This window comes from Nyctibius grandis, chromosome 6, assembly GCF_013368605.1.
Source record: "Nyctibius grandis isolate bNycGra1 chromosome 6, bNycGra1.pri, whole genome shotgun sequence".
In the NCBI taxonomy this organism is placed as follows: Eukaryota; Metazoa; Chordata; class Aves; order Nyctibiiformes; family Nyctibiidae; genus Nyctibius; species Nyctibius grandis.
In genome coordinates, this window is record NC_090663.1 from 73,178,522 (window position 1) to 73,204,958 (window position 26,437).

General features: G+C 37.4%; 1 protein-coding gene across 9 annotated transcripts in view; it reads left to right on the forward strand.

Annotated features, from left to right (window-relative positions):
- The window catches only part of INPP4B (inositol polyphosphate-4-phosphatase type II B), a 332,333-nt gene that overhangs the window by 228,103 nt on the left and 77,793 nt on the right, over positions 1-26,437 (forward strand). For all 9 annotated transcript variants that reach the window (XM_068404348.1, XM_068404356.1, XM_068404352.1 and 6 more), the window contains 4 exons: positions 3,988-4,118; positions 11,125-11,229; positions 17,347-17,455; positions 26,112-26,289. In XM_068404348.1, the coding sequence (XP_068260449.1) occupies positions 3,988-4,118; positions 11,125-11,229; positions 17,347-17,455; positions 26,112-26,289 (523 nt within the window). The remainder of the gene's footprint in view (positions 1-3,987; positions 4,119-11,124; positions 11,230-17,346; positions 17,456-26,111; positions 26,290-26,437) is intronic.

Here is a 26,437-nt window from a genome sequence, read left to right on the forward strand (position 1 = left end):
CAGTATTTAGGTGTTAGTAATCTCAGAAATGTATCCATCATACAGTGTCTGCAGATCTCTGGTTGCCCTGATGTAGTTGTTCGTAAAGAAAAGCACAGGTACTTCAGCCCAGGTGCAGATCCTCCCAAACCATCCTGCATGTCAGTGTAACAGCTTGCACAATGGCTGTACTTCCCATCAGCAGAGGAAGGCTGCGTAAAGCTCAAGTCCCCTAAAGGGCCAAGTGCCCACGAATTGTAGCTAGGTAAATCAGTAAGTCATTCCGAGTAAAAGTTGTTGGTTTTTAAGAAGGAACCTGAAAAGAAGGTTCATGACATTTGTAATAGTGCTGTGGGATCCTGAGGAGTCCCGTATCTTATTCTTAGAATTTTTCATCGCTTTAAAATTGTGTTGTGTTGGCACCAATGATCTTGTGTTAGGTCTTTATACTAGCGATCAGCGTCGTATATAGTGCTTTCAGCAGATCAGGATCCAATATTGAATTTTTCTGCCATAATGGCGGAAAAGAGTTTTGAAGAAAGCGTAAGAGTAGATTTTAATTTTTTAATGGGGAACTGCTTCCAACGATAATGGGAAGTGCTCAGTGAAAGCTGGTGTAAGTAGCCTACTAAAGGAAAGAATGGATGTGAAAAACAGAAAGTAACTGAGAAAGGCTTAAAAATAAGCTATTTAGCTAATGTTTGAAGTGGAGGAGGACGAATGGGACAGACTGTTTACATCCACATTCTGGTTAGATACAAATAGGTCAAGATTATATCAAGGCCACCAAGGAAGATATTGAAGTAATCAAGGCAGGAGACAATGAAAGTCGAGACACGCTCGTGGGTGGGAGTTTCCATTGTGCATTGACAGAAAAGATTATCCAGGAGACAGTTTGAGGAGCTGAACAGCAAGATGTAGACAAAGCTTGGATTTGGTTCTGTAAGAAGGGTTGAAGTTGACACTGAGCACAGGATCTGCCATGGTGATGGGTGCAATTACCTGGAAAAGACTTTGAGAAGGGATTTGGAGTGGGGGAAGATGATGATAAATAGCTCTATTTTAACAACATTGAGTTTGCTCTGAGCTTGCTACTCCTGTTGACAAGCTATTCAAAATTCCATGGCTTCATTGAAACGCTGAATCAGTAACCGATTTGCCCTCCGTAGAACCAATATATATTATAAATATTAATTCTCTTTTATAGCGGAATTGTTCGACACGATTACTGGTTGAAGTGTATTTTTAAAGTTATTCAATGAAATAAGTTCTGGTATAAGTATTATAGTATCATTAAAACAAATTAAAGAGTTTTTAAGATTGTTGTGGGTATTAGTACAAACTATAAGCTTCCAATTTTGAAAAATATTACGTTTCTTCAGTCTGTTTGTTTGCTTTTGGGAGAGGCCCTTCATGGTAACGATAATAAAGCTTGGTACTATGGAATATTGTTGATGGAGCTTACATATAGAAAAGATAATTCTTTTTTCAGCCATAACGCAGAGTTGTACTAAGTCAACAACAGCAATGACAAATAGTAAGAAATCACAAGACACAAGTAGTATCTATATCCTATGTCTTATATATTTGCATTTGAAAAAAAGATATAAAATGTGCAAGATGGCTATTTTTGGAGGAATAGTGTCTATGCCATATAATCCTGTTGTCTCATGGTTTTGATTTTACTGTGTTTTTAAATGAAAATAAATTTAGAAAAGGTAGCATTTAAAGTTTCCGTGCTATATATACTCTAGATTACTATAAAACTGCAAACTTTATTAAAACATTGTAGAAAAGATGTGTCTTTTTATGACATACTAGTGGCTGTATTTTGACTTTAGTGATGTGTGTGTGTTTCTGAGATGAAACAAATACACGCCTTGTTCAGAAAGAGCAGGATTTGACATTCCTTGAAAACATGTTAAGGTTAATATGGTGGGATTTGAGCTTTCCCTTCCCATTGTGTTCTTAGTGTCAATGGAGTTAACTCATAGGCAGCCAGTTAAACCAGTTTTGGGTTTTGGTTGGATATTTCAGTCTGAGATAAGGGATTTCTGCTCCTGCTGTTACTTGGCTTGAGCATGGAACCAACAGCTTCAGGAGTGGGCTTAGACAGAGGCGGGGGAACAGAGCCCCAGCAGTGGGTTTCCCATGGAATAGAGGACTCTGAATGTGGCATATTGATGTGCCCACATCTCACTGTGTAGTATTTCTCCAATCTCTGCAGAATACTATATTCCTGTATAGGAGGAGCAATAAAGTTTAGGAGCTCAGCCAGGTCCAAACATTGTTCCTAAAACTATTAAATAAGACAACATAAATATTAAGGGCCAAAATATCTTCACTGCAAATAAATAAAATTGTATACCCTGCTAAATCTTATGAGCTTTTCTTAGGAAGAAGCCCTGAGATTTTCATTTAATGGGATGTCTCATTTTAAGCTGCTAAAAACTTACAAGGAAAATGGTAGTTGAAAGTGCTGGTTTTGTCCTCTTACTGCTGATGATTCTTATGCTACAGCGTTGCCAGTTTGTATCGATAGAGGAAAGTTGAACTGTTTCATCTACTTCTGCTCTTCTGGTTGAATGAAACGGAAAAAATTAATCATATGTTGTTAGTAAACTCCCAAAGAGTTCATGTATTATAATCTTTGTTTCCATTTTGATACTTTCAAGGACATGTATAAACAAAATGCCTTAATTCTGCTTCCGGTGTAATCTGTTTGATTTTGGTTGTCATACTAACCAGGAGCGAATTACACCTATATAGCTTATTCTAATACTGTTCACTCTAAGGCAAAGCTAATAATGATGGGGAAAACATCAGTGTATCAATGTGGGGCTTTTCTGTTTAAGAAATAATTTTAAGACTTTTTGGCCAGTGGTCAGAACTGTTGCAGTAAGTGTAGCTTTGTGTTCCTGTGCTGCAGTCTCATTGGTCTTTTTCTCCCCCTTTCTTCCCCCTCTCCCAATTTTCCCTTTTTCTTCAGTAATTTTCTTATATGCAAAAGCTGTCTTCTAGAAGTCTTTTTTGAGACTTCCAAGAATTACAGTGAAACAGTCTGCTTGATACTTTGAGGAAAATGAGCTGGTCGTGTTGCACAGGTTTTCTCCTGACCAATTCCAAGTGTTTGAAGACTCAAGATCTTTCATTTTCAGTTTCTTTAGGTCCCCCAAAGTGGCTCTGGGATAGATATAGGATGAACTTACTTTGCAAGTGGGGAAAACAAACAGAAAGCCCAGTATACCGTAACTATACTTGTTTGTGTAGGAAATTAAAGTGATCTCTATTTCGCTCAGGTCACCTCTCGAGAGTGTACAGGAAAACCGATAATTTGCTAAAGGATTTCCGTTTGGATTTTTAGTGACATGTTTGGTTACCATAACACTGCTGTTTTGACCTGATGAACACAGCTGTAAGGCTGAAGATTAAATTTTAGAGGACTGGTGGGGTTTTTTTTAGTTTGTGTGTTGTGTTTTGTTTTGAACACTAAAGAAACGTGATGAGGGCTGGTGTGTTGGTTGAACTGACTTTTCTAGGAATGCTGCTAGAACTGTGTTTATGATGTGTATGAAAGTATCCAAAGACTAGAGTGTATCAAAACAGCTATGCTGCAAGCATTGGAAAAGGAGCAAACTTTGTATTTTTTACAATGGTGTTTAATATTTCTTCACAAAAAGTTACTTGCTGTGAACACAGCTCTCTGGAGCCTGGCAGCCACCTTACGTCCAGGGAAGAAATAGTATTTCAGTTTGCAGGCTATTGCATTTGTACCAGGTGAGTTTTGAACACAAATTACTGTATTATTCACTGAGTTGACATTCTTTATTGTGTAGATGAAAACCAGAGCTGAAATCAGCAGATTTTACAAGTGTCATGAAAACAGATTTTATTTCAATTAGGAAGTGCTTTTGATGTTTTTCAACAAACTGTTTTTAGATTAATTTGGATGAATGTTAATGGATTAATGAGTTAATTAGTGCCTTCTCTTTTTGGCTTTTGCTATAGGAATCAGGAACTTAAAGACTTGGGAGAACTTGCTCCTCACTGGGACAACATGCGCAAAAGTGTTATTGCTCACTGTGATCAGATGTTGAGCATGTACCAGGATACTCTTGCAGAGCTTGGGAAGCATACAGGTATGAATCTATGATTCTGTGAAAGTAGCTTCTCCTCTTCTGGAGCAGTTAAGAAGTAACTACATTGATTGCTATTAAATACTGGCATATTAGACATTGGAATGGGCTGCCCAGGGAGGTGGTGGAGTCACCAACTCTGGATGTGTTTAAGAAAAGACTGGACATGGCACTTAGTGCCGTGACCTAGTTGACAGGGTGGTGTCAGGGCAACGGTTGGACTCGATGATCCCAGAGGTCTCTTCCAGCCTGGTTGATTCTGTGATTCAGCAGAAATAAAGCACATAAAAATGAAATCTTTGTAATCATTATATTTCTGAGATGCTCACAGGTACCCTATTTCCTTATCTAAATATTTTTCATGCATTCCAGCAGTTTTTCACTGTTAACATGGTACACGGTTACACAGCAGCCAAAAAAAAATTGGAGAAGTGGATGTATGTTTTAATTGCACGTTCCCTTGAATATACTGCTCTGCTAGTGTTGAATACCATCTGCCAATTGAAACCAGCCTTAGAGGTAGTTTTGCCAGTTTTTCTTGAAACCTAATTTAAGTTACACTTACCGGTCTACAGGATAACAGTAACATCTAGCTATGCTTTGCGTATCTTCAGTGTAGTAGTCATTGCCCATGTTGTGCCAGAAAAGCACAGAATTAACATAGTATGGGCAGTCTCTCCTCAGTCCAGAAATAGCAGTGTGTTCTGCCTTGCTTTTTTTCATGTGAAGACAGTGGTCTTATGTTCTGATGTGCACTGGGTGCTTGTTCAGTTAATATCTGCCAAAGTCCTGTGGTCAGGGACTGTAACGTGTCGTAGTGTCTGTGTGCCAGTGGAATAAGACAGCATCAGCGACAAATATGCAGAAAAGACAGCTGTTTTCTTCCTCCTGTAGTAATTCTTACTTACAAAAAGAACAATACTGCAGAACAAATTATTTCTTCTTTTGAATTTCTTTTCTTTTTATTGTTTGCAAATCATTCAAGTCCTCACAATCACCATCTCAAATATATGTTTTCTATGACCGTGCTGCCGTTACTGCTTGTATACGCTGTTTCGCTCTATATTCTCACCATTAGATGTTTCCACTGTGGCCTTACTCCCACAACTGTGTGTGTGTAGGCATCGCAGTGCATGTCAGAGGGAAACAGCGGGCATTGTGTTACACATACATAGGTTTGCAACCTAGAATATTTCTGAAAAAGGCATACATTATGGCTATGAATATTTGTAAAAAAACAAGTATAATGATGGTAACATCTGTTGAAATATATGACACATATTTAGGGAGAATTTGCAGTATTTTCTTAATTATTTCTAGCTTTCTGCATAGATGAAAAAACTTTTTTTGTGTGTACCAAGTAATGAGGCCCTCAGGTTTTAGTTCGATATACAACTAAAATGCACCGCAGAATGATTTCTTCTTATAGAGAATTGGGCGCATTTACTTTTATTATAAATCTGCTGCATATAGGTGAGACACAAATCTTTCCCTTCCAAAATAGGCATTAAAACTGTCCTTTTCTCATTTATCCATCATCTTCTAATACAGGACTGAGCATGGTATTTCTCATTCCAGATTGCTCTGGAATAATTTTATTGATCACAGGGAAAAAGAAATCCTGTTTTAGTGTATGAACAAAAACCAGTCTCTAACTGAAACTAAGCATTTTGGGAGCAGTTGATCACTTGCTTAAATGGGGGGGGGAAGCTCATCTCTTATGCTAATTGTTGTATAAAAATTTTCATTTTGGTTGCAAAAGTGTAATTTCTTGTATTTATGATTATTTATCATCATCAGAATATTTCAGTTCTGATTTTGGCAGACTGCTCTCTGATCCAGTATGACACTTCCTATGTTTCTGTGTTTTAACTAATATATATTTTATTTTAATACTTTGCTTATTACATTTTGAAAGCACTCCATGAAGTATCATATTCAAGGCAATAAATACAGATTATGAAGGAATCAACGTAATAATTACCACAGGAAAATACTGAAGTGTGACCTTTGAGATTAAAAAAAAAAAAAGCAGACAGTGTAATCTATTAAGCAAAAATCCTTCAAGTCCTGTATCGTGCCAAGTGAATTTGAAAAGGATTGGTAATGTTAAATGACCTGTTTTAACTGTGGTTTGAGAGAACTGCAGTGGACCAGGGAACGTGAGATTATTGAGGAGAACAGAACCAGCACAGATAAAAAAGAGTAGGAACATTTCTCTGAAAAGAAAACAAAGCAGAAAACCAAAGCAACCTAGTAATTGTAGTGGAGATGAGAAATAATGAGGAGTGTTAATTTGGAGGCCAACACTCGAGGACATAGCTAAATCTCATTTCTTAAACAACTCTTTTTTCCCCCCTTACTAATACAGTGCCACTAAGATATTTGTTTATACTTGAAAAACCCCTGATTTTGTCTTGTGTGAAAAGTTACTTTAACATTCAAAAACTTATTTTATTGTGATCAGTGGGATTTGTGCACATTCTAAAGCCAAGTAATAGCACAGTCCTTCTAATGAAGACAATATTTACTTTTAATCCTGCACTATATTATTTTTATTCTTATTAAATCACAAATTAAATTAGATGATAAATCCTCTGAGTAGTGAGTGTCCCTTTAAAGTTGTTCTGCAGAGGGTCTGACAGTTTAAAATTGTAAATTTGAAGTGGGGGGGAAGTATTGTGTATATATATGTGGAGCTAGGCTAAAACCTCAAATCTGCATTTTGATCCTGTAGGCAATGTAGGATTTGGCTGCCCAAAAGTAAAACAAAATCTAGAACAGATTCTTATATGCTTCTGCTGTCCATTACTTGACTTTAACCAGATTTTTTTTTTTTCTACATCATTTGCAAAAAGTAATTGCAATTCTCTGTGACACAGAGATTAGTCTCCCTGTGTACAGTTTTCAGAAGTTTGTGCCTACTGCTTTTTTTTTCTTTTTTCCCCGAAGGAATAGGATGGATGTGGATAAAATTCGTTGCGTGTTTTAAGATGGCCTGGTTCCTCTTCCATTCCCATTTGGGATGGTGGTTCTCTATGAACAGTACACATTATAACTTTAAAAAACGAGATTATAGTGTTTGATAAGAAAGGCAGACAGACATAGATTTGACTTCATGCTGTAGTTACACAAAAAATAATGTTGAGAACATTGTAGAGACTGAAAATTTAGGTATTCACAGAGTAGAAAATGCTAAGATTAGAGATGTGAGTACAACTTTAATTCAGACTTTTCGGTCAACGTATTTCCACACAGTCTTTACTTTCCCATTATCAGAGATTCATGCCAAAAAAGATTTTGCTTTACAGTTCAGCCTGTGTAGGCTTCGTACTTTATCTTAGTCAGCGTATTGCCCAAGTTTGGGTAGAGGCAGTTCTCTCCATTCTGACACAGCTTGAAGGTTGCAGTGCTCTGGAGTACCTGTGCATCTGCGCTGGAGATCCAGGTCTGCTTGGAAATGGGCACCTGTTCTAGCAGGGGTAGTTTGTGATCAACAGTACTTCTACTTAAGAACTCAACAAGGTTGGTTTTCTAAACTAGATCAGGCTTCTGTTATCTGGCCTCATATGCAAAATTCCTGAGTTGGGTTGTTTAATTTTGGGAAGCCTTATTTTAAGACTAGGCCAACTGGCCGCGTTCCTCTGGGAAAGCCATGGAGTGCTTTGGCCTCTGCATTTGCTTCACTACCACGTTGGCAGCCAGAGGTATGTGAAAGCACCAACTCACTGACGCTCTTCTCCCTCCCTTGGTACATCAAAAAAGGGTTACCGTTAACAAGTTTAGCATTTTTGCCTCGTTACTCACTGATCAATTGCTTTCCTTTAACAAGGGGCTTTTTACCTGTATCTTGTCACAAACAATTCCGAGGGACCATGTAAGTCATCTAAGTGCACATACCTCCAATCTCCTTTTGTATCAGTGCTAGGCAAGACTATTCACTCTTAAGCAATGTACAGAAGGGGAGATAGCATCTGCAAATAAAATTTTTCCAAAATATTCCCACATTCCTTCTATACAATCACATGTTGGGTTTTCTGAGAGATACCTACGTCATGCTCAACTGAGCTATTTGTGGAATTTAATGGAGAACGCTGTTGTTAGTAGATGACTTAATGTCTTTTTAAAATTGAGAGATTGCAGTGAAAGTATCAGGAAACTGTATTAGTGTTAGAAAGCAATTTTGATTTAGCAGCATATTTACTGAAAATGGAGGTTTAAGGAAGTTAGGACTATTTCAAATGTGAGTAGTTTTGGCAAACACTTTTATCCTCAAAAACGGGAGAATTTTAGAGAATGCCAAGTATTTTTGTTTCAAGGAAACATAATAACAGGAATCTAAAAGGGTTAGCTAACATCAAAACATATCATTTCAGGTTAATCTAAAACACAACTTTGGTGATTTTGGGAGGGAGTAGAACTTGGAAACCTTTTTGTTCATTTTAGTTTGACCTGATATGATTTTTTTCCCCCCCGATTTATTTTTTTTTTCCATTTCAGTCATCAAACTGAAAATTGTATTATTCATCCAGCCCTAGGAGGAGAAGAAAAGACAATCGAGGTTAAGGCAATTGAATATTGCTCTGGAGAATTGGACACTATCCCTGCCTCTGTCACAAAGTCCCCATGTGACACTAGGCAAGTCAGACTTCAGAAGTGGTTAGTGTGTGTTCTTTTTTGGAAGCCTGGCAATCGACACAAGCTGCTTTGCAGAAGTACTCAGTACTTACAGATGTAATTCAGCTCAGTGGGAGCTGTGCTTCCAAAATGGAATGTGATGTTGCATTATAATGCATACTCTGCAGAATGAAATCCTCCATAATCTCTTATTGATGCATTGTTTCTTAAATGCTTCAACCTTAAGTTATTCTCTGCCATTAGAATGGATAAAATTATAACCTTTTTATTCAGCCACTTAAAATTATTCTATAAATATTTGTAAAGCCCTTAGAAACTGTAGTGATGCATGCAGTAGACAGGTTTGAGGAAATTAATAATCCTGTCTTTGTGGGAGGCTTGAGCAATATATTTGAATCCAGATACCGAAGTAAAAGTTGGAAACAAAATATTGAATCTCTGCTTCTAAAGTGAGCAGTAAAGACCCTGAACATTCAATGAGCTGGAAAACCTAGTCTGTAATATGTCACTGAAGTCTATTTCACAGTTCCTCTTCAGCTGGATGTCAGATGAAGGTTGCATCTATATTCTGGTATTTCCTAACTTTGAAGAGTTTAATCTTGCAACAATAATATTTTAATAGAGGGAATGTGGTTTTCTCAGTCCTTAAATACAACTTACCGAGTTATTTAAAAACAAACAAACTATACTGAAAATTAGTTTTATCATATGGATGATACTGGCAAATGCAGATTGAGGTATTAATTCCACTGCATGGATATCTCGTACCCGAGTAAACAGAATAACGGCTAGCAGTGGGTGGTTACTATCCCATATGTTTCTGGCACTGCACAGGAAGGAATCCTCGCTTCACAGGTCTTCCCTGAAAAGAGGAACAACAAGACTCAGCAATGCTGCGTGTGTTCTACTCCAGCTCAGGATAGAAGTGTACTCCAGGGAGGGCAGGCTCTTGTCCTCTTCTCCCTCCTGCTCTTCTTTTGCCTGTCCCTTTTAATCTGCTATCATCTTATTCTCCTCTTAGTCTGCCACTGTTTCCTTGTCTCAGCTCCAGTTATCATTCATTAAGCTTTGATCTGGGTCTCAGCTGAATTCTCATAAATAATCTTTACAATCTCCTTACCTGCACTATTCCCATTTCTTTTCTGATACAGTTCGAGTTCCCTTCACTGCTCCCATAATTTTGTCTTTCTGCGCTTTCCAGATGCAGGTTTCCCACTGCTGTTCCTCATCGTCAATGACTCCTGGTTTCAGCCTGCATCCCCAGGTTTTCTGTCAAATCTGCATCTTTGACTCCTGTTAGTTGCTTTTCTTGTTACCTTTGCTCTTAATATTTTTTAAATTACTAAGCTTAGGTAGCAGCCTAAGCAGGCTTGGCTGGTCTGGAGCATCATTGATACCCTCTGCAATGTGATTTGCACTGGGAGGCTCAATGCTTAGTCCTGTTGGAATCTAGGCAGTTTCAACAACCTCTAGCAAATCTTGACTGAGCAAGTCAAAAAGAAGAATTTCAAATATTTTTTTTTTTTTGCAAGAAAAAGTTGAACCTTTCCAAATATTTTTTTTAATCCTGTCTGAATCAGACGAATTGTAGTCCAAATGATTAAGTTGACAGAATGACAGGGTGCTGAAAAAATGGTCTAAGTAAGTGTTGGGCTGCCTGAATGAGAAGATAGGACCACCTCTCTTTCCTAATTTACACCCTTTTATTTTATATGTACGCTGTGTCAAATATCTCCAGATAAATTAAATTTTCATACTGTCAGGCTTTAATTATATTCCTTTATACCACCATAGAGTTACTCATAATCTCATACTTTTGAAGTATGCAACCAGATTTTTTTTTTTTCCAGAGCATTGTGCTTCTTGTGATTCTGGCTTTTTAGAAAGAAAACTAATTTATAGCTTTTCTTAAGCTAGTTTATGTTTCTTTGTTTGAACTTTCTAGGAATAGTGCATAGCCTAGTCAATGTAATGCCTCTGTTTTAAGAAAAAAATGTTACTTGGTGAAAAAGTAGTACCATCATAGCTCTGTACCCCTGTGTTTTTAGCACATAATAAACATGATGCACATTAACTGTGGCATTGTTTCCAGCAGACTGCAGACCGATTTCAGACAGCAGGAAAAAAATATCTATCACCTAGAATAAAAAATTAGATTGTTCTGTGAATTAAAAGCTGTTTTGTTGCTTGCAATATGGATACACGCTGAGACTCGGTTAGTGAACCATTCTTCTCCTAGTATACAATTACACATTAAAAGTAATTTAAAGACGACTGCTAACATACAAGTATTGTCCTCGCATTAAAAAGAAGACAAAAACATCTGCTGGGTGCTTAAAATAATGATTCTTTAAACTTTTGGTTTTTTCAGGTTCTTCCTTCAAATCAAGCTGTAGCAAAGGAGAAAAAACATTAGAATTCATCCCAATAAATCTTCATCTGCAAAGAATGCACGTGCATAGTCCTCGATTGAAAGGTAAAGTATATTCTGCAGAGAAATTCCCTAGGTGTGACAAAGTATGCTTTGAAATACAATTAAACTTGCAACTGAGAGGTATGGTTTCCATTTTAGCCCTTTTTAAGATGTAAATATCTTAATTTATATATCCAGCTTCAAGGATGAACATGCCTTCAGATGAAACATTTAAACCACAATAGAACTGAAAGGTGTGCTGTTTAGAGAGTTGAAGCTTGGTCATTTTGAATTTTTCACTTGATGGTAGGATCCTGGCAACAAAACTTGGTAGGTGGGACATAACGATGCTACAGATTAAAAGCATGGAAAGTAATGTTATTAAATGGATTATTTTTTGTTTCAGTAAATTTATGTGCAGTTTGGGCTTGCATGAATTTGGAAGAATGCTAAGGAGGAAAGAATATCACAGGAAATATAGTGATGTTTAAAGAAAATTCTGAGATTCATTTCATGTTGCATGTGTTTTGCCAGTCAGTGAAGTTTGTACAGTATTAGCTTGTTTGTAAGATTCATACAGTACGGCTTGATACAGAAGGTTTCTTGTATGACTAGATTATCACTTGTTTTTTTGTTTGGTTGGTGGTTGGTTTGTTTTTTTAATAAAATCAAAATCAAACTTCCAAATTCATTATTTAAAAATCTGTACTGCTGTACAGGCTTCAAGTATTTCATTTTTCACTTTGTTTAATGGGCTCTAGAAACTTCCTGTGTGGTTATTTTCTGCCTTTGTTTTGTGTACAAATCTGGAATCTGCCTGTTTTCCTGAAGGGTTTGATTCCATTCTCTCGGGCTTGTGCATCTGCTTCTAAATGCCAAGCTTTCGGTTTTGGATGTTTGAATATTTCTAGAGCATCTGAGTATGTAGTGTCTGTAGAGGACCACACTTAAGCAAATCATGAGATCAAAGAAATGACCAGCTTGCCCATCCTCCACATTTCTCTACAAATTCTGAAACCTGCACCCAGACGTACTGCCGCTGAGATTGATTAGAAATCCTGAGTCTGTGCTGAAACTTAGGAATCGGGTCCAAAGTTAAAGCTATGCAAGGGCTTTCTCTGACTTATCTTCTGAAGCCACTAGTTTTGGATGCTGACTGCAGATCTTGGAAAGCTACGGAGTGGTTAATTACATTTCTTTTAAGTTCATTCTTTAAAATAAATTCCAGGACTGTCATGCTTGTTTTGTTTCTATGACACTTGAAACAAATAAGTAAATGCAGAATATATGTTCACTGAAATGTATTGGTAACCTATGCGTGGTTAAAAATATTCTGTTGTAGCAGTGCAGAACTAATACTGTCATGATTCATGCTGACACACTGCACAATGTTCAGTAATACTCGCATCCTTCTAGGGCATTGGCTTAATTTTTCATTGTGATCCATAATGTCAGTGTAGTGTAAAAGCCAGTCTTACCTGTCTTGTTTCTAAGATGTTGGGGTTTTTTTTGCCCACTGTGCCACCAGAGAGAGTGACAGAGCACAACACGTTTCCTCCCAGGGATTGCCAGGATGAACTCCCCAGCCTAGGTGATGCAAGTAGCACAGTTCCATTAAGGACAGTGTTACTTCTAAACTTAATGTTTCCAGTTTCTTAGGAAGCCTTAATGAACCCAGTGCTGCTTGTGCCTAAATCAGCTTATTCAGTGTTACCCTGTGCCACGTAAGTGTTTGCGTAGTGTTAAGTGCAGATATCTCTTCTCTGATTATGCTAAAAACACTGTGAACTTCTAATACCTTCTGCAAAGGGGGTTAATTTTCTGTGATGTCGTCTGCGATTCTGTTTAATGGGGAATTCTGTTGCTGCTGCTCGCATATAGTTTTAGCGGCGTCCTTTACAGATAAAAGATTATATTGATACATACATATGAGCAACTCATAGTACAGTGACTGACTTGTTGATAAATTGAGATCTATTAAATTTGCTGTCACTGTAGAAACACGAAAATTACGTTCTGCAGAGTTTTTGCCTTATAAATACACCTGCATCTAAGCAGATTGTAAAACAGTAAGTACAAACAATAATTATAGGAGTATTATACTGTGTACTGCTGGTGTTCATCCGCTCCAAGTTGGCACACGGGGACTTCTGATTATCTGTTAGATACTGTACTGGTTCAATGTTTTATTATTTCTTTTACTAAACAACAATGACTCCAAACATTTTAACAAGATGGGGATTTATAGTCACAGAATATGACGGCACAAATTTTAGTTTAGCTAATGTTTTGAAGTTAATTCATTAACTCAAATGCATTTTTAGATTTGTAATGACTACGGGTGGCCAGAACCTTAATTTTATGTCTTTTCAAGAAAACCTCTCTGGGAACAGGGCATTGTATGTTTATTTGCTAAATAAAGAAGTGGAATGAAATATGCCGCTTACTTAATCACCCACAACTTTTACACTACTTGGGTTTTGTTTTGGTTTTAATGAATTTTCTCCTTTCTCCTCCAAAACCACTTTGCTTGTGGCATATGGTTAATCCATAATTGAAAAGGATACAGAAAGAGGTAGATGTTAGAATCATCTTCTAAATTTAAAACTTTGTTTAAATTACAAAACTCTCCCCTTTTTCTTTAGCTAACTGTCACTCCACTGACATGAGAGTTAGATAACACTGTTCTTGTTGCACTCAAGTTTAGAGATTGCAAAGCATTAATAAAGAAGAGAACTTGTGTTAAAATCAGGGAATTTCTGCCTACGCGTTTTTGGGAGACTGACACCTTAGTAATGGGGAGCTCTTTTTGTTTCTCTGAATACAAAATGGGTTCCTCAGTATGTTTAGGAAGTTCTGGTAGCACTATAGTATAAGTATAACAAAAAGTAATTGAAGATTGTTATTATATTCACCTTTGGTTAGAGAAGTGATTTCTGTATCTATTACACAGCTACTGTCCCATCTGTTTAGTTTACTGAAAGAAGTTTTATTTTATGAGCACTAAAGAGCTGTGTCTGGTATTAAATATATACGCTTTGAGGAAGCAGCACTTTGACATCAAGTTGATCTTTCTCATGTGTTTTGCTTAGCATATATCAAAGGGCACCTGGAATATAACCAGGAGTCTGACAGGGGAGAAAAAAAAAAAAGAAAGATGTAAACATTCACAGAGGTGGTGATTAAACAAGCTGATGAGCCATAAAGCTGTCATTAACCCTTACACTGTCAGATATCTTAATTTTGGGAATGCAAGATAGGTTTTAATCCCATCTATCATGTGTATGCTCATGGATACGTGCTTTGTTGTTCAACATGTTCAATAACAGGTTTACTTTTACTGAACTTTGGTTTGGGTTGTAATGGGGTACTGTCATGGAATAGAAAATACCTGTGTGTTTTAACTTCCAGTAGGAACAGTTTTGAGAAAAATAGTATTTCATTGTGGGATAAGTGCATCCCTATCCATTTGATAAACACCGTGTTTTGCTCTGTTCATCATACTACAGAAGGTAAATTTATATATTGTCATAGCTTTGCTTTTGTCCCTGTTTATACATTAAGTGTGCTTGTTTTGAATAAATTCGATTGACTGAGGAGATTTTTATTTTGCTTCTGGCCAGTGTGAGATGCTGACTGCCTCCTGTGAAGGCAAGCAGGTAGCTTCAAATTCGAGATTGAGATGGGCTAGACATAAAAATCCCTCAGGTCTTTAAATTGGTCTGATAAAGCACAGGTTTATGGAACTTCTATTGTGTCACTGTGGTTGTCACCATGTTGCAAAAGCTCTGTGTTTTATTTGGGAAGGAGTGATGAGCAGGTGGTTTACATTTCTGCACGGTGAAGGAGTTGTTTTTCGGTGAGTGTGTAACGTGTTGGTGTTTCACTTGTGTAAGTAGGAGGTGAGTGTATCCTTGAGTCAGAATAATTAGTATGCAGTGATGATTTAAAGCTCAGTTTCCTTGCACTCTAATCTTTTGCATTGTTTTCCTTCAAATTCTGAAGTAATTATTTAAGGAAGGTTTGAAGGTGTTTTTAATAGTTTGGGGGGGAGCACGCTGACAATATGATACAGCTGCTGTGAGACTCTGCTGCATTTTAAGCTTTGTCTCTGCTGTAGAGTTGTCAGCAGAGGTCTGTTCTTGAAGCGGATGATCGTTCTGAGTTACTGGAACATTCCTGTACCGGCGCAGTCATGCTGACGCTGCATGTCCTTCACAAGGAGCTGCATTGATGTGTAAATGGAGCACATCACAAGGCATTGCAGCACTTTCCGGTGTACTGTGCTCTGGAAAGTGGGAGTGAGACTGCTCGTGCCCATCACCAGGGACATAGACATTTTCTTCTTCTTTGCCATCCTCACTCTCCCCAATTTGCAATGGGGTAGGCCCTCAGCTGTTCTGGGTGTGCTTGTGTCTCAAACAGCTTCTCCTTGACCATGCTAAGCGGAGGCCACAGGCTGAATGAGAGCTTCCTTTTGGGTAAATCCCCCCAAAGCAGCTATAAGCAGGGTCACTATTTATTTTTAAACCAGAGTTGGAAAAAGCACCAGGCTTTAGTCTTTTAAATGTATTTCCATGAGTCATCTGTAAACATATTCAGAAGCCATTGCCTAGTTAAACTGGTGGGTTCATCTCTTATTTTGGTTTCAAGCCACCATGGTTTTAAGCAATAGAACTACTTATTGTCAGGTACTGATGGAGCTCTAATAGCCCAAGATTATGTATTATGGATAAATCTCTATGAAGACCTGAAAGAACAAGGCTATTTAAGAATCCTGAAGCTCACCTGAGGCTAATGAAATGATGTCACTTCTCCTTTTAAGTGGAAATTGAAGAGTCACCAATTCATTAGAGTTCAAATCAATTTGCGTGAATATGTTTTGAGATTCAGCTCTGGAAGTAAAACATAGTTCATTAACTGTGAATCATTTGTACAGTGTTCTTGCTTCTAGGGATATTTATCATCAGAATGCAAGAAAAGTTCTACTTTAGGAGAGGATTAGATTTTAATTTACATGGAAAGCTGCCTTGATGAATAAAATAGTTCACAAAAAAAAAATTCCTCTAATGTTTCCTTTAGAAATACATTTTAAGAATGAGGCATTCTGACCTTTATTTTTATACCTCCAGTGAGCTTGGCCACAAAACAGGTACTGCATAGTGCAAATGTAAATTTAAACTTTAAAGGAATAATTATTGTGGTTTGGGATGTAAGGAAGTCTTCATCTCTGCACTGACAATCAATCATAGGCACAAAATGAGAGGCTGTTTTTAAAAAGGTGTTTAATCTCCAGTTCTGTAAACATATATCCATAGAATAAGTTCGTCACGTATGTCAGAAGATACCAAGTACACGCAGAGAGTAACGGTGGTTTGTTGTGTCAGCAAAAATTTCAATAGTACAGTTTATTTCCCATTCTGGTAGCTTTTCAAGCGAAAATGACTGACTTGCTCTGTGTTCATAAGCACATGTAAAAAGTAAGTATATGTCATAGAACAGAGCTCTGCAATTTTACATTAAACAGGTAATTATATCTGAAAGTAGAAGCTAAACAAATTCAAACTAGAAAAGAAATGGAGAATTTTACAGTCAGATTGATCAATCATTGGAGCAGCTTCTCTGGGAATGCAATGAATTCATTGTCACTTGCCTTGAAATCAAGATTAGATGTCTTTTTTTTTTCTTTTTTTTTTTTTTTAATGGCTTCAGTCAACCAGAAGATGTAAGCTTGATGCAGGAATCATTAGCTGTAATTCTGTAGCCTGTATTATTCAGGCAGTGAGACTATTCCATCATAATGGTCTCTTTTGACTCTAAAATGCATGAATCTCTGCATCTCAACATGACTACAAGTTAAATAATGGAAGGGGTAATAAAGTGAAATACACAGAGGGCCAAGTTACTTGGCAGCTCTGTAAACTGCAGAGATAGAATATTGTTACACACTATAGCATGTAATTTAGATGTAGCAATAAATCAGGTAAACTTTCTAAGGTGTGCAGGTGGCTGTATGGAAAGATTGATTAGCTCTTGGGCCTCTTTGAAACACAGATTCTTGGCTATTCCTTGGAAATAATACAGACTTGTCCTCATGTCTTGTAGAGTAGATACCGTAGTGTTGCCATACCTTGCGTATAGGCACATACAAATCTCTGTGCTTGTCTGTTCCCATTCCAGATGCTCTGTATGATGTCATCACCGTGGGAGCCCCGGCAGCCCATTTCCAAGGATTTAAGAATGGTGGTCTCCGAAAACTGCTGAATAAATTTGAGGCAGAAAGGCGAAAGTAAGTATTTTTGTAAGTAGCTAGGAAAATATCATTAAAGTCGCATTAAAATATGATGAGCTCAATGAGTAACAAAACAGTTTACCCTGCTGAATGCGTGGAAGATTACAATCTAGTAGGACTGGACCAAGAATGCATTCATAAAATATTTCCTTTATCTTCTTTGCTTTGCTGGACTGCAAAATTGAAGCGCAGTTTACTTTTAGTGTCAAGACTTATTTCGAACATGAACTCAAAATTATGAAATTTTCTTCCCGTATTTCAGGAAGCTTGAGGAATATCAGTGCTTGAAAACATGCTGTTCAGAATGAGATATCTCTTTGGTAATTCTTGTGCTAAGTGGAAAGTAGCTATAGACAATTTTTCAATAAAGAAACAGTAGCTTAAGGTAGCATCTTCATTTCTGACAGCCCTGGGCACATGAAAATAAAAAACCTTTTTAGCACGCCTGTGAAGTAAATAAGAAAATATTTTTTCTTATTTTTCAGAAAGCCAAAATGAGCCTAAGCAAAGATAAAGGCTTTAACTGGGGTCTCAGTTTATTACTGTACTCAAATGCTTTGTTAACCACTGAACATGTACAGAAGTGTTAGCTGCACATTTTGCTAACTAAGAATTGGACGTATTTGTGTATGTTGCTATGGCTGTTAAGTTTTGAGCAGCCACAGCTGTCGCTGGCAGCACCTGTATTTGTGACAGCGCAACACTTGGACTAACTGTGCCAACCCCATGCGATCAGTGGCACAGCATTCGAAAGGGAATGCAGGCAGTGCTGTGTGTGTGCTAATCTAAATCCATAGAAAATGAATTCCATTATATTCAGTGCTCAGAAAGTTTCATAGGTACAGTATCGTGAAGAATAAAAGAAGAAATTATAAAAATCTGCTGTTGACTTCTAGGTGGACTAGAAGTTGGCATTAATGCTAAAACCAAACAAAACCCAGCAGATATATTTGCTTTGGAAACTGTAATATTATTTTTTCTGTTTGCGCTGCATGACATAAAAACCCTATTAAATCTTCTAAGTCTTTAATTTCCCTGGCCACCTCTGGTGACAAAACTTGCCAATGAAACAGGAATATCTTTGATCACATAAGACCCATGAATGGACTTTGTGTTAACAGTACCTATTCTGTTGTCAGGAGACTGGTAGAGGCAGCCTTATCCGCCTGATATAGAGGCCTATGAAGTACATGCTTCCTGATGAAGAAAACGTCTAAAGACGTTTCTTAAAGTATATGCTACTTAACTAACTGATTAATATAGTTGCAATAGTATTAGTGGGGTTTTTATTATATTTCATAAGAAGAAATTAAAGTCATAAGTGATATAAAGAACTTTGCAGTTCCAGCCATCACAGTGCTCAGCTTTCAGAAAATGAACCATTTCTCACTTGCACGGTCCTGCAGCATATCCACATTGGCAGAGTGATTTCTCAAAGCGGAGGATGGCTTTGAGGCAAACTTGCAATTATTATCTGTGATTTCTGTTCATTGGAGAAAAAAAGGGAAAATGCCTTATAGGGAAGAGACCTGGTCTGCCTTGAGTTCTTCCTGGGAGAACACGTATTGCAGTATCTCATAGGAATGAATAGACAATACCCTTGTTTCTTAGTTGGACCTAACAGGGGAGAGGAGAAGGTGACAGGCTAGACTTCTTTCTTCGGGTCCTGTGCAATGTTACATGTCAGAAGGCTGGGATGGCAAAGGGTACTCAGTGCAGCACAGCCTCTTCTCATTTTCATTCCCTCTTCTTTCACTGACTCAACCACGTAGACTTCTAAGTTGATAGAGGATTGTGTTCGGGAGTGCTAGGTAGAGCTTTCTTCAGGTTTTATCAACGCATTTCATACCTATTTCAAAGTGCTTACACATCACCTTATATTTGCTCTGCTGCTTAGACTTTTCTGCATCCCTGAGAAGCACCTGTATGTTGGTGACTTTGAAGGACAGGATACTGGACCTTTACTCTGACAGCACAGTTTTCCTTGTGCTTCTTTGTTCCCCTGGAAGAGCAAAAGTCTGTCTTTAGGATGATACAACTAGGGTAACTATGTTACTATCCTGTCAGACTCTTCCTAAAAAAAAGAGCCTGAGTCAGGCTAACAAACTTAAGTTTGTGCACTGAAAACAGGGGACTGCCATTTTTGGCAAAGCCCTTACCAGACCTGAAGAAATGGTCGCTTAGTGTATGAATTCCCATGAAGTAGAAAGAAGGAAACCTCCAAAATTCATCTTCCCTTCTATCTTTGGGGGCAGCTCAGAGAAAACTCCACATTTTTTTTTTTCTTCAACTAGAAGAACTTGTGTGAGTCGAAAGACAGGAGAAAGCAAGCTTTGAATATTATTTCACTTATTTGAATATTAAAGAGCAGTTCTGCTTAAAATAGATACATGAAAGGACCATTCTCATTCTTACCACAGAGAAATTTCTTTCACTGTGGCAATGACAACTTTATTTTGTATGCGTCTGTTTGTTTAACTGCATGAGGAAGCTTTGAGGACACATAGCGTTTCCAGGGGCAGCTTTTACAATTTAAATTTTCTGTTTTACAATGGGAGCAGCTTTTCTGAAGATTTGGTTGAAGGAAAAAGTGACACCTTGAGATATCAGTCAGAATATAAAATGAAGAGAAAACCTGCAGATTTAGCAGCTGTTTCCTCTAGGCTGAGCTGAAGACCTAGGGAGAGATGTGGGAAGAGATTATTTCTCAAGCCAGTCCCAGTAGTTTTCAAGACATTGTTAGTGCACATGACAGAACGCCTTGCATGCCTTTGACCTTCAGGCTGATTATTAGAACAGTTTATTGAAATATAGAACAGTTATTGAAATATTCAACAGTGTCAGCATAGCACAAAATATTCCTTCCTCAAAATTATACTTGTGGAATTAACAGATAAGAGGAACTGTTAACTGGTAGCAAGGTTATATCCCACTTTGCAAGAGTGTAATTGCATTTGCAGCTGCCAAACGAAAAGAAGAGTGAAACATACGTTTCATGAAAGTTTATCAAACAGAAGAATGTGGAAAATGTGTATGTGAACATAGGTCTGGTGTGTTTTCTATTGCATAGAATATACATTTTTGTGCAGACAGAAGATGGGAAGATGTTGTATAATAAGTTTTATAAAAAATGCAGTATTTTTGCAATTCTTCTCTCATTTGTTACCACCAAGCAAATCATATTAAAAGAAAAAAAGGTAAATTTCTGAAAATATGATCTCAAATGAGAGGGAGAAAGGTGTTTTCTTTCAGGTGAAAAACAAGACTTAGTGGTATGTGATCTGAAGCCAGGTCCATTGCTTTATAACCCATTCGCAGTCTGTACTGTTCTTTAGCTGCAAGAAAGAAATAGATAAAAGGCTTTACCACTACAAACATCAGGCATGTGTATAAGGCATGGCTCTAGTCTGTCTGTCCCTTTAGTACTAGTAGTGAACTTCATAAGACCAGCAAGAACAGTGGATGCTTTTTTTTTAATCTTATTTAGGCAAGATAGCATTTAAATTCAAATAACTGAAGTGTGGTGATTAGGGTATGCTAAATCATTGCAGAGTATTAATTATCTGTGTATGATATACCTTTATTTTAGATTTTTTTTTCATAATGCTATATTGGTTTGTTCTTTTTATTTTTTCCTTCCTTATTTCTAGCTGAAAGAGAAAGTAAGTCAGTTGTTCAGATTCAATCTTCTGTTGGCCTGCTAGTATAGATTACTTCTCCTTCCAGCAAATGGGAGAGCTTGTCTTCTCATCACTCTAGATGGCACAGCAAATTATTATTTTTAGAGCTCAGTTGTGCAGGAACGTTTAAGGCGGGCGTTCTGTAAGTTATACCCGTATAACGCCTCACTGCTTGAAAAGTTCATAAATCACTTTCAAGGTACACCAACTTTTTTTTTTCTTATTTAAAATCTAATTTGATGTTCTGTGCGTTAGCCAAAATACATAGACTTATGATTACAAGATTTTTAATGCCCCAATACTAATCATCAAGAAAAACAGAGGTGTATCACAAGCTGCCTTAAGTGCTGTGACTCACTATGGTTTCATACACCATTTCTAGCAAGTTCTTTAGAAATGATCCTGCACCCATAATAATGTAATTTGAGTTTGAACTGTCTAAAAGGACCCTTTTTACTGTGACAAGCCCTAGATTTTTGGTCAAGGTCGCTAACATACGCGTTACCAGAGATTATATTAGCACTGAGATCTTCAGGGTTCCTATTACCTGAGTTTCATAACCTTCAACCCATTTCCATTCTCGGAGGAACCTGAAATGGTACTGTTTCACAGAAAATCCCAGAGACGTTGAAATAATAACTATTTATGTCTGATCTAATGGTAACCTTTATTCTCAAAGGGAAACCACAGCCTGTCATGCATAGTGCTTTTCACAGAGACGTTATTCTTTGCTCACTTTCCCCTTTTTGCATATGTGTGTGAGAGAGAGAGATTAGACTTGGAGATGAACGTTTTTTCCACTGACCATAGAATCAATATATTAAGGTTGCTGGAAGTTTTGCTGAGAAACTGCCAACATTTGTGCTATTCTTTGAGGTATAAAATCTCATTGCAGTACTTGCCAGCTACTAGGATCTCTGGACAGAATTACCTGAAGCATTTCCTTAAGCAGGCATAAAAGAAAGGGGTCTGGGGCTGGAAAAAGAAGGGAAGAGAGAGTTCAGGGAGCTTTGCATGCAAAGGTTAGAAAAGACCATATGTTTTGGAGAGCAAGAAACTGTTCCATATACATGGACTCTAGGAGCGGCAGGAGGAGAGTGGATCCATGACTTTGCCATGGTTTTTTGTAATGCGCGCTTCAGCAGGCTGCTAGGAAGAGGCTCCACTGAAAGGCAGCGTTTAGCCTCAGCCTGGTAGTGAGGCACAATACCTTTTTTCTTCTGATAAGAACCATGCTCAGTTACCCTGCCTAAGATTCTCCCCTATGTTAAAGGCTATTTCCACCAATGTAAAGATACTCTAAAATTAATTTGAAGAACTGTGGAAGGCTTTTGTTAGGCATTCAGCCTTCCTGGAGTGAGCCTTCCTAGGAAGGTCCACTATGAGATTTACCTATGCCACTCTGGCATCTGTCCTACTTAAGTCTCTAGAGGGCCGATGAAGGGCATCTTGACCTTTCTTTTTCACTGAGATTCATGTCCCATTACCAGTTGAAGGCATTGATGTAGAGTTATTCCAAGGGTCAGTTAGGAATGAAGAGGTGATTGAAGAGCATCAAGAGAAGCTCTCTGCATACAGCCTTAGCCATTGCTTCAAGGTGAGGATTTGTGGAAGTTTGGAATTCATAAGTAAAGATAGATTAGACAGAACTAATAACATAATTTCATTTTCTTCAATATTCAAAGTTAGAATTTCTAAGTTTGCAAGGGAATCTTAAGGAAATAAAAAAATTAATTCAAACTTCTGATCTCAAGCCTATTTTCAAAACCTCAGCACTGATCATATGGTTTAGTTTTATTTCTTGAGGCAGTGAATTGTCCGGTTTTTTTTTATGTAATCAATTTATTTTTGATCGTAACTTCCCACTTTAGACACAATACATGTGATGCATAAATAAGCTACTGAGTTGGTATCTTCAGTAATGTACATAAGCTTGAGATTATATGGAGGTAGATGTTCTTGCTGGGTATGCTTTAACTGTATTCTTGATGTTAATGTCTGCGGTTTTGACAGTGAAAAACTAGAGGTCAAATGTTCATTGTTGAAAGAATTTAACCTAGTCCCAGATGGTGACAATTTAACTCAGTCACACAAATTACTCAGTTAACAGCAGGAGTGGAGTTACTCGGAGTGTCATTAAAAATTAGACATTTAGCATATTGCAGTATTTATTCTCAGGCAGAAACTTTGTTAATTCAGAGTTAAAATTGCAGATGTAGTCAATATAATCTTTATTCAAATCACATGACAGTGTCATTAAAGCAATTTTAAAACTGAAATGACCACTGACAGTCATGTGTACATAGTTAATGATGGTGCCAATATATGGAAGTGATTAAATGTGATTTTGTATGCTTAGTGAAAGCTTTGAAACTTAACCCAGAAGACATTATTATAGACTTTTTTGAAAGGTACATGAGTAATAATATATTTTACATATCAAAGGTAGGTTTTCATAGTGCTGCTGATTTCCCGCACTGGCCCTACCCATGTGGCCTTTGCCCTAATGCAAAAGTTCCTTCACGTGTGTAATTCCCTCCTTCTAGTTTCTGTATTAGGACACCTGTGAAAAATATTCTCTATATGTTCTATTGGGAGCTGCTTCTTTTAAGTAATACTACTTATATACCATAGCTGTTTGCGGCAGCAAGTGCTACAAAAAAGTTATTTATAAGGAAACTAATTTCAGTGAATTGGAAGTAGTAATGTCTTTTCATGAACGGTAAAGCCGCAGAAAACCTCGGGCTAGTCTTAGATGCAACAGTGTTGAGACACAACAATTAGAAACCTCAGCTACTCCCAAGCGTGTTGTTTCTGAAAAATAGTTACACACTTTCTTGGGGAATGTGAGAAGTTGCCCTCAAATTCTGAAAGAAACTGAATATTTGGAGTCATCTCATGCTTCCTGGGGTTCAGGAAATCTTAAATGAGGCAAATAATGAAGTCTGATGGAATACTTCATTCTGAAGAAAGAGTCATTCTCTCTTCACTATTTCCTTTATTTAAAAGCTGTGATTAACTTTATTAGAATGAGAACTACCCACAGGTTTAGTATCTCTCTTCCCTCTTTCTTTTCTTATAGCGTTGTCTGTAGCTTTTCTCCTGCAATATTCAGTGAAGCTTAGAGCTGTGGGAGATCAGTGAAAATGATCTGGGAGTTAAAGGCTGAGGGGAATCCCAGAAAGGAGTATGTGCTTGGTGAGCTTGATAACAGCGTTAGCCAGATTCAGCCTGACAAAAGGGTGTTTGATAAAGAGGGAGAAACCTGAAGGGAAATTAGAGAAGATTATTCAGCGCTGTGAAGTATCAAGACTTTTAAGACTATGTCTTCACTACAATTAACATAGGCTATTACTCTTTGTCCCTGCCCTGTCTACTGACAGCTTAAGAGTTGCAGTGAATGTAGAGATAAATCTACCTTTGGAAGTTCATTTCACTGCCAGTGTTGAAGGCAGAGCTGTGGCCGTTTCCTCATTTCTTAGACGGGCAGGGATTTTTTGCCCAGTTCATTGGGAGAGATGGTTTATATGTTTCATTTTGTTGAAATATTCAGAATTCTGACCTCTGCACTCAGCAGTCCAGCAACTCATGTAGTGGACTGCGAGTTGGAGATGCATAGTAATTTTGGTGTGGCTGGTAGCACGACTGGTCATGGCGAAGCTTCACTGCCGTTCATCCTGACTGCCTCTACAAAGAATTGTACCTAATAATGGAGACATTGGTGAAAGACAGAAAAATAGGATGCGGTATTGTGGAATTTGGGACTGTAACTCAGCAAAATATCTTAAGCAAGAGGCTTCATTTTAACACTGCTTGAATCTATCCTTATTTACCAAAAGACTTAAGCCTTTTAAGTTTCATGGGAGTGACTTCATTTGGACTTCTGAATGTGCGTGTGTCCTTTATTGAATTAAATTTAATTTCTAATTTGTAGAAAACTAATGAGGAGGAACTGGAAGGGACACTAGAAGACACAAAGGGGAAATGGGAGAGTGAAGAGATCTGGAAAAAGACTGAAATGAAAAGCAATGTGTGAAGTTCAAAGGATTGCATGAGTGTCAAAATTCAGGTCTTGATATGTGAAATTAAGAAAGAAATTAAATCAGTGGGGAAAGGGTAGAAGAGACTGAAGGATGTATGATGAAAAGACACAAGAGGAAAGAAGGGAGATACATAGAGAAGCAATTGGAGGGTAGTGTGTACATTGATAATGCTCCAGGAGTTGCTTGGTTATGTTTTTTCCTATGTTAACATTACAGGTTAATTTGAAACTTCAAAAGATTTTGGTTAGTATCTCTGTAAGACTGAAGCAGGGCTTTATAAAGGGAAGAATTGCAGTAGTTTGTGAACAGTTAAAAGGAAAGTTGGAAGTTTGCAGTATGTATTTGTGTGTCTTTGTAGTAATTAACTCCCACACCCCATTTCTGTGTCTTTTCTTGCAAATTAGACACATAGTTTTTATTAGAAATAACTTTGGTTATCACCACTTCCTGGACATCACTGATGCTAATCGAAACATAGTGTGGGCCACTGTTCAATTAAACATTAATGACTCATTTGAAAGACTTAGTAAGGTAGCTAATAATGTGGTGGGGGGTTTGGCTGGAAAAATAAGGAGCCTTATGCTCTTTGTGATTATTACCTGACTTGGTCAAACCTTTTGTTTCTCCAGAATTACATTTTTAAAAATAAATAAATAAAAACCTGGTTTTCTTATGTTAAGATCACTCAAAGGGATGATTAGGTTGAACAGTACTCCTTGGAGCATTTAGTGGTGGACAGTCCATTGTCCTCTACTGTTCAAGCAAGGATTTGGTTTTACCCTTAAAGGAAGGAGCATTTCAATGATATCAGTGAAGTTCAGGTATCTGTTATTTTTTAAAATAACTAGTGGTAACATTTTTAGCACATTAAGCATTGTTATTAATAGCAGAAATGATTTTGACATTATGTGACTCTCTCTGTTATTACAGTACTGGATACCAGTGTATTTACTATTCACCTGAAAATACAGCCAAGGCAAAAGAAGTTCTTAGCAACATCAATCATCTACAACCTCTCATATCAAGCCATGCAGACCTGCTGCTTAATTCTGCAAGCCAGCATTCTCCAGACAGCTTGAAGAATTCTTTAAAGATGCTTTCAGAAAAAGTAAGATTCAAATCTTCACAGCAATGGAAAATGGAATAACCAAGTCTCTCACTGCTGGGTTTTTTTCTGCATAAATTGACTTTCGTAGCATCAGGAAATGTTAAATAAGTTTGGCTAAAATAAGCTTCAAAATGTTGCTATCAGGGAA